Genomic DNA, 9,233 nt, shown 5'->3' with positions numbered 1-9,233 from the left:
TGGGGCACCTCGATCTAATTGAAAGAAGTTTAAAATATTGTAAACTATATTCCAATACTGACTTCCAAATATGTTGAGGTATTCTGTCTTGTATGCGTTTAACTCTTCCATCAAGTTAAACCGAATTGTTGGTCATGCATCTTCATGAAGACCAAGGTGGACAGCTATTGCTCGAAATCCACAGTTTCCATCACCTCTCACATCATGTACCTGTCTGATGTAAGGGTGAAACATTTCAGGAAATTGATTAATATATGGATGCGCATTATAATTATTGTTGACGAAAGAACTATGTCTTGCTGGTTCTTGATAGCTTATTTCATTCAAGTCAACAAATGATGATGCATTTGAATAGCTACGTGTCAGGGGTCTTTCAACTGTAAAAGACGGATCAACATGAGCTGTAAAAGACGGATCAACCTTAGATGTATAAGACGGATCAACATGAGATTTTCTGAAAAGTTTATCCTTCAACGAGGGACGTCCACGAGTAGTCTTGTTAACAACTGGTTCACGAACCCACGTTTTTTATGCATTGGTTATCTCTTTTATCTTCCTTAGAAAACTAAACTTACCAGATCTCGATTGTTTTTTAAATTCCTCAGTAAATATTTGGACTTCATCTTCACAACTAATATCATCATCTTGTAAAGATTGGCACGATGATAAATCAAGCTTCGTCCAAAATACATCAATTGAATCAATTGGGATAGGATGACCTTTGTTGGAATATAGCATTTGTTCATGCGCACATGGCAACCCATAACTTGTACGTAGTAGACAATTACAATTTCCAAAGAATAAGCCAACTGATTGAGCATGTCGATATTCCTGGAGTATTATGTCTAATGCATAAAGTGAAACAAAACCACACAGTTGTTCGAAGTGTGGTATTCGATGAAGATGTTTCGTGACACTTCTGCTCTCTTCAATACTTGCTCTAATTTCTGTATCTTGGGACTGAATGAGTTGATTGATCTTGCACATAAATGTCGATAGACTTGATTGCGCAGAATCCAAGTTAGTTTTCAACTTGGAATGTTGGCTATCCACTCTGTTACTTGTCCGATTTCCGAAGTGGAGAAATTTGTCAGTCCAAACAGATACAAACATTGCTTTAAATGGTGTCAACCATGTGTCATTCAGATAAGCAAAAACAGCTGAAAAATTGAACAAAACGAACGAATTCCATTAATAGTAGTTGTTAAACCTGTAAACATTTTTTATTTACAATATATTCGAGTGTACCTGGATAGCTAAGCAATACTGCTTCAAGTTTTGCGAAATTAGAAAGGTAAGTTTCTTCTGATTCCGAAGCAATTAATGCCACCCATGTATTGTAAAAGGAACTCCAATCACGGTTTGATGTTATTGATGGTCTACAATTTCTCATTATACTTTGGTAGATGTGCCATCTACAAAGTAATCTTTTAGCACTGGGAAAAACAATATTGCATGCTTTCATCAGTGCCAACTCTCTATCTGTGACGATCACACGTGGATAAAGACATCATTCCATTAACGATTGTAGACAATTTAATGCCCAAGTATAATTGGATATCTTTTCCTTGTGCATAAAGACAAATGCTACGCAAAATGTCTTATTAGTTGAAGTTACACCAACAATTTCAATGAGAGGCATCTCAAACCTGTTCGTTTTATAGGTGGCATCCATCAACAACACGTGTGGAAATGCGCGCCATATCTCCAATGATCTAGGATGAGCAAAGAATAAATCTTCYAATTCATTGGTCGAGTYATTTTCCCGATCATAATATACGTAGCCTTCATCTTGTAAAAATGACATCACAACTTGCATTGGAGTTCTACCTGCATTCTTCTTAAGTCGAAGTTTCTGGCATTGATTGTATATYGTCTTTTTTGTAGACACATTATCTGGATACTGCTGTTTGATTGTTGATAAAATATCTCTAGGTTTCACATTGTTGGCYGACAAATCTTCCACCAAYCSAGCTTGAGTTTCAGATAGTCGTCTTGCATATGCATGACCCTCCAGATGTAATGCAAAGTCATGGTTATGTGCTTCACATTTTGCAGTTAACGTTCAACAATCATTACCCAAATGCTTTCCTACCAAGCAAAATGGGCAATTTGTTTTTTTTGTCCCAGTATGCTTACCGGAGGTTTTATTACCTTTGTGTATACCTCCACAATCACATTGCAATACAACTTTAGATGGGTGCCCACATGAGTCACTTTTGATTCTTTTGATAACAATAACAAAACCAAGTGAAAATGYCACATTGCGTACCCAATCAATTAGATCTTGACGAGAATTAAATACCTGAAATTGATTTTTTTAAGTTACAACTACTAGTTACACCATTATAATCGTCTCGTTAATACATTCGAAATGAGTTTAATATTGAATAGTTTTTGACTACATTATATTATTATATATTATATTTACTGTGACAAAATATTTTTAATATTTACGATTTACGATTTAAAACTCAAGTTTCTTGGTTCTTTGCTCCTGATGTAAATCGAACATATTTGTGGAGCCGTTTAAATATGTTGGATTTTAAATATATTGAATTTTAAACTGTCATACATTTTTTTCATCGATAGTCTGTAATTGAAACCATAACTCTTATTTATTCAAATTGTCTAAATATGTAAAGACCAAGTGTAACTTATATCATCGTTAAATCTTATCTTATAAAATCAATGAAACTTCAAAATCGTTAAAATTCATGGCTCCCGCTGTATTGCACGGATACACAACTAGTATATAAATTAATATAATATAAAAATCTAATAATATATATATATATATATATATATATAAAATATAAAAATCTATATATATATATATATATAAAAGTAATTTGTAAATAATAAAATAACATAAAAATAACAAAATAATATATATGTTTTTAATATAAATATATAAAATAAAATAAAATAAATAATTATTAATGTGATGTTTATGAAAAAAGTTAAATGGTGCAATTTCCAAGAAACAATACACCCCTACAAATGGCACCCCCCTTATCCGAAATATTCAAGAATGAAGTTGATTTCAAGTGGCATCAAATATTGGAATTATAACAACTGATAAATATAAATCATAAAAATGCACATTTTTTTTAAATCTAATTCATTATTTTACAGAGCTTTCAAATAAACCAAAAAGTATTTGGTCTAATGGTATATAAGCCGTTGTATTTATAAGAGGTTCATGATTTAAACCTCACTCCAGATGAATAAAGTGCGAGTCTATTTATTGCATTTATCTATAAAAATTATATACTTAATTTTTTTTTTAAAACTCTTAAATTTAAAAAATATGTAATCCATTAAACATTAGGTACAAATCTGTAACCTTTAAAAGTTATGGTTTGTTGAATTTTTGTTCTAATATAAATATTTAGGGGGTTGATATCCCCACCCCTTTACATCACTTTTTACCCCCTCCTTTTCACACCAACTCTCACTCACATCCTCACAACTTTTCCACATACTCACCTCCTACACAATCACATCCCCTCACATGCATCTATAGGAGGGATGGAGTTAGAAAAACCCAATATTTATTGAGAAAAAAGTGAAAAAATATTGTGCAGCGTACCGAGACTCTGCTTACCACACGTGGTTGGCATGCACTCATTATTTAAGGGGGGTCAGAGACGTCTACAATTATCTGACTGTCACGGACAATCGTCTTCTCTCAGTCTTGCCTTCCTCCCAATTCACTACTATTCCACACAGAGCACCGGCACCAGCACCGGCGATGGCTTTGGCGATGAAGCGTGCCGCCGCCACTGCAGTTCGTGCTATTTCCTCTGCTAATTCCGCTTCGATTCTCACCAGACAGCTTCATGTAAGCAGTTCAATTTCATCTACGCGAATCCTTGATATACTCGATTTCAGTTTCCTGTTTCCATTTACAATTTTATTTGATGTTTGTTTCTTTCCATCTAATCTATTCGAGTTACGATCACTATTCGGTTTATTGGTTTTTTTAACTCCTGATCTGCTCCACTCTTCAACTGTGCGTTTGTGCTTTTGTTGCTTCCACTTTTTTCTTTTTGACTGTATGCATGTGGTTGATGGCCCTAGAAATAGACTGATTGTGTTTGTGGGAAAGCGTGATTCGATCACTCGTGATCTGAGCACGGGGAACTTCACCTACAATGAAAAATCGTCACCGTTGGACTCTGAAATGTTTAGATGTACTTTCCCCATATTATTATTGCTGTGATCTCGATATACTAGGGATTACTCTCTTGGTGGCATAAAAATGTGAGCTATTTTCATTAGGGTGTGGATCGACTGAAATCCAATGGATGTAAGGGTTCCTATCCTATCCAATAATCCATTGAATGTTGTATCTTGCCTTCCTATTCCATCCAATTAACATCGGTCAACTGATCAAATCCAACCCAGTGGATAATGGGATCGGTTCGGTTCGGAGTAACCAGTCTTAGCCTTGGGTGATCCTAAGACCACTCTGAACTTTGGGTTAAAAATTTATATAGACCAGCTATAAAGCCCCGTTACAGTTTATATACAGCCTCACCCCCAAGATTCCATCAAGGGGTCTGATATTTTGTAACTTTAATTTGCTAAATTTATTGCATATTTTATAAATACTATTTAGGATTTTTCATTAGAAATTTATGCACGTATAATAAATAAAATACTTGGGATCGGTTTCTAAAAGTAATTTGTATTTTGTTTTAAAATGCTTTATTATATCTGTTGGGTAAAAAAACGCTTTATGTATTATTTTCGTGAAAAATATTTTGATGGGGGAGGTTATGGACCTTCAATGTCTTATAAATAGACTAGTACTTGACGACTGAATTGTAGAAAATGAAAATCCATTGAGTTCATTGGTGAATTTGTTAGTGTAACACTTTTATAAAGTAGATGTTAGAACCGATCCAACGATAATCAAGTTTGACTTTACAAAATTAGAAACAAACGGAAATTGAACCAAGGAAGGAATAGAGGTTTCTGTATACAAAGTGGCTCAATTGTCATATAGAGGCCTACAAACACAGTGTCTCAATTGTCATATAGAGGCCTACAAACACAGTGTCCTAAGACGAAATTCACCCCAATCATGCTTTGGTAACGGACATCGCCTTGAGGATACAACTATCTAATTGGATTGATGCATGTCACTCCAATTCCATCAATCGTGTTTTTGAAATCCAGAACTGGTGAGGTATATATACCTTTTGGTCTCACCCAAAATTAACTGTCAAAAAACTGTCCAGTGACTAATGCAACCCGCATGGAAGTCGCCTTAAGCATTGTTTACTCGACAACACATGAAACTCTCAATTTTAAGGTCAATAGATCCCCAAGGCCCAATCTTTTGACCGTTAAATATTTGTTATGCCCTAACTAAAGCCCAATGCAAGTTTGGCACGGGTTTACCCACATGGAAGTTGCTGTATGCATTGTTTACTCGACAACACATGAAACTCGCAATTTTAAGGTCAATAGAGCCCCAAGGCCCAATCTTTTGGCCGTTAAATATTTGTTATGCCCTAACTAAATCCCAATACAAACTCAATACTTACTAATATGGGTTTGGTCTTATAAACCCGTTATAGATTCCAAGTCTTTCCTATATGGGACAAAGTGTTAGTCTAATACCCAACAGTTGTATATGTTTATTTTTGGAATGATAACTTTCATCGACATAATATATTTATATATGTGTTATTTATGTGCTTCCACAATTATATTTAAGACCACCCTAGACAAAAATCTTGGCTCCGCCACTAGACTTCCATCCATAGGATCGCATTAAAGCTATCCAATTTTCTACAGATTAATGATCATTTCAACCAATTATTCATTATTTTTTTCATTTCTTAAAAAAATACTACATACAACTATCAACAAAAAGCAGTATTGTAAAATATTATATGTAGTTGGATGATAATCGGAATGAACCATTTTATTTGATTCTGGATTGCCATCCGACTTATCTAATTTGGATGATGAAATTTTGGATCCAAACTGATCTGATTACAATGGGGTATCCAATTATGATCGTCGGTTCTAATTGTCCTGGATGACTTTCTCCACACTCCTAATTTTCAAGTTTAAATTATTGTGGTTTCTGTACTTTTAGTGGAACATCTTGTAGCCATATTTAACTCATAACAAGTATTGCATATTACAAATCTTGGCAGTAAAATAATATATGCATATCAAATTCGTGGTTAAAAAAATTCTGCCATGGAAGCATTACAGGCTTGTACTGCAGAGTCATACCTTATAGCCGTAACTGTTTCAATTAACCATCCATGTAGGTTGCCTTGGCATTTCATCTATCTTAATCTATTGCTTTCAAATGAGATTCAGATCTGACATTTAGAAACGTTTGAAACTTGTCAACCTAAAGTTGATCTAATTTCTTCAGCTTTTAGCACATTTTATACATCTAGTGCTCACTATATGGTTTAACCTAGTTTTGTTTTGTTTTATCCTCCCTCACGAATTATTTATCAAGTTGATTAAATCCATTCAACTTGTAGAGTCGAATGTCAATTATCTTCTTTCTCTCATGAAAATGAGGGAGTATTATTATTTTACTATGTAACATTCTATCATCTAATTTATTCATTGGACCTTGGATCTGTTAATATTTGCGGTTCACTTATTGGTTTGTTTTCTTTCATCCGGACTGGAGCAGGCTTCTGCTGAGAAGAAGAAGATTGTAGGTGTTTTCTACAAGGCACATGAGTATGCTGAGATGAACCCCAACTTTTTGGGTTGTGCAGAGAATGCGTTGGGCATTCGCAACTGGTTGGAATCACAAGGCCACGAGTACATTGTCACCGATGACAAAGAGGGACCAGATTGCGGTAACTTTCTAACTTGACTGCATTATAAATTTTCCAAGATTTATTACAAGTACATATGCACTCACTTTCTGTTGTCATTTCCCATTGCAGAACTAGAAAAGCATATATCTGATATGCATGTCCTTATAACCACCCCATTCCATCCGGCCTATGTTACTGCTGAAAGGATTAAAAAGGCAAAGAATTTGCAACTGTTGCTTACCGCTGGGATTGGATCGGATCATGTTGATCTCCAGGCTGCTGCTGCTGCTGGGCTAACTGTAGCAGAGGTTACTGGAAGCAATGTTGTTTCTGTAGCAGAAGACGAACTTATGAGGATCCTCATTCTTGTTCGTAATTTCTTGCCTGGACACCATCAGGTTATTAGTGGGGATTGGAATGTTGCAGGTATTGCTTACAGAGCTTATGATCTTGAAGGGAAAACTGTAGGAACAGTTGGTTGTGGACGTATTGGTAGGCTTTTACTTCAAAGGTTGAAGCCTTTTGGCTGTAATCTTCTCTATCATGATCGTATTAAGATGGACCAAGAATTGGAGAATCAAATTGGTGCCAAGTTTGAGGAAGATCTTGATAAGATGCTTCCTAAATGTGACATAATTGTCATCAATACACCTTTAACAGAGAAAACTAAGTGAGCATCTCTCCTATCAAACTTGAGATATCCTTGTATGATTACTCTACATCTTTTATATATCTTCTTTTGTGATAAAAATGAACGATTTGTAAATTGTATCTGTCGTTACCACAATGGTCTACTTTATCATGAGATGAAGCTGATGGATAATTTATGTTTCAGAGGAATGTTTGACAAAGAAAGGATTGCTAAATTGAAGAAGGGGGTTCTGATTGTTAACAATGCTCGAGGGGCTATCATGGATACACAAGCTGTTGTTGATGGCTGCTCTAGTGGACACATTGGAGGCAAGTTTTAACAAATTCATTGTTTACTTGGGGGTTGTTTGGTTGGTTTTTCATCAAGTCTTGTATGGATAAAGCTGTCTGTATGGATTGAGAAGATTTTTGTTTGGGAGACCATTTTTCATAGATGGAAGGAGCATGTTTTTAATTGGGAGGGGCAGAATTTGGAAAAAGCTTGGCTTTCTGCATAGAAGCTTAATGAATAAGCCACCTTGTATATAATTAAGCCACTACCAAATAATCATCTATAGCTGACTGACTAAGTTGTTAGCCCTGTTAAGATCATTAAGCTGCTAACAAACAGGCCCTTAGCCATGCTACTTCAATTATGGTACTCGAATAACAGAAATATACAATTTAAATGTTGGTTTTTGTGTGGTTTGTTTCAGGGTATAGTGGAGATGTTTGGTATCCTCAACCAGCTCCAAAAGATCATCCATGGAGGTACATGCCAAATCAAGCAATGACCCCTCACATATCTGGAACCACCATTGATGCACAGGTTAGCTAGCTAGGTTACTTCTTCGGTTGTTGTATGGTTGGGTGAACATAATTTGATGAAAAATGCAAATGGGATTCTTTTTGTGCAGTTGCGATATGCAGCTGGAGTGAAGGATATGTTGGAGAATTATTTCAAGGGAGAAGACTTCCCTGCCCAACATTATATTGTGAAGGAAGGTGAACTAGCAAGCCAGTACCGGTAAATCTGTGGTAGCAACAGGTCTTTGTTCCAATGGGGTCGACTGCTGTGCTAAATGCATGCTTCTTAATAAGTTAAGTTGAGCTCCTAAAAGTGTAATTTACCACCTTGTAATAGTAAGGTGTAGTTATGGCATCAATGAATTTGAATCTTTTTTTCTTTAATGGTCTACCTTACAATTATGCGGTTGTGAGAATCAGACCACTGTTGAGCATGAAACATGTAAGAACAAGGGAAGGAGTAACCAATCTCAACAGATCTCTGATCACATTACTGGTATATGTGGAACATGTTGGATATGTTCAGCAAACTAACTGAAATCCATGTTTGTTAAATTTAAACGATAAAGAACATAAGGAAATGTTAAAAAGTATAAGAGGCATAATTAAAAGAAGTGGTAGAGAACTCTTTGAAATTTATTGAAAACTACTTCAGACAATGTTTCATAAAACAGACTTATTATAGTTGCTAAACATGACCATCGTATATCTTAGGTGTGAGTTTATTTAGTTATTGCTTTCCCTTAAGATAAACTGAATTTGTCTAATTATTGATTTTTTCCCTTGCTTTAAGCATGCTCCATCTTCCAATCATGTCTACATATATTTTTAAAACACAAAAATGCACCAAAATTCAAACTAAAAACAACAAATTTGACAATAGGACTTAAGCCCAGGCTTTTTGTACAAAGACATGAACATTTACCAACTCAACCATTAAAGTCATGTACCAACATTTTAGTTTCAAAAACTATATGG

The 9,233-nt window shown here is 35.1% G+C and overlaps 1 protein-coding gene across 1 annotated transcript; it reads left to right on the top strand.

The window, feature by feature from the left end:
- The first annotated feature begins 3,677 nt into the window (after positions 1-3,677).
- Positions 3,678-8,752, top strand: LOC112514168 (formate dehydrogenase, mitochondrial). The gene is made up of 6 exons (XM_025120502.1): positions 3,678-3,847; positions 6,686-6,857; positions 6,948-7,488; positions 7,654-7,778; positions 8,165-8,277; positions 8,366-8,752. Exons 1-6 carry the CDS (start codon positions 3,758-3,760, stop codon positions 8,477-8,479), a joined length of 1,155 nt encoding a protein of 384 aa, XP_024976270.1. The 5' UTR covers positions 3,678-3,757; the 3' UTR covers positions 8,480-8,752.
- Positions 8,753-9,233: the final 481 nt, after the last annotated feature.

Source organism: Cynara cardunculus (assembly GCF_001531365.2).
Source record: "Cynara cardunculus var. scolymus isolate 2C chromosome LG 1, CcrdV1, whole genome shotgun sequence".
Classification (NCBI taxonomy): Eukaryota; Viridiplantae; Streptophyta; class Magnoliopsida; order Asterales; family Asteraceae; genus Cynara; species Cynara cardunculus.
The sequence above is the reverse complement of the archived record's forward strand: the minus strand, read 5'-3'. Positions and strand labels throughout refer to the sequence as shown.

Bases quoted from the DNA above. Each gene is read 5' to 3' on its own strand.
- LOC112514168 (XM_025120502.1), top strand. From the start codon at position 3,758: ATGGCTTTGGCGATGAAGCGTGCCGCCGCCACTGCAGTTCGTGCTATT. The intron at 3,848-6,685 runs GTAAGCAGTTCA...GGACTGGAGCAG, and splicing joins TTCTCACCAGACAGCTTCAT to GCTTCTGCTGAGAAGAAGAA. The intron at 7,489-7,653 runs GTGAGCATCTCT...TTTATGTTTCAG, and splicing joins CCTTTAACAGAGAAAACTAA to AGGAATGTTTGACAAAGAAA.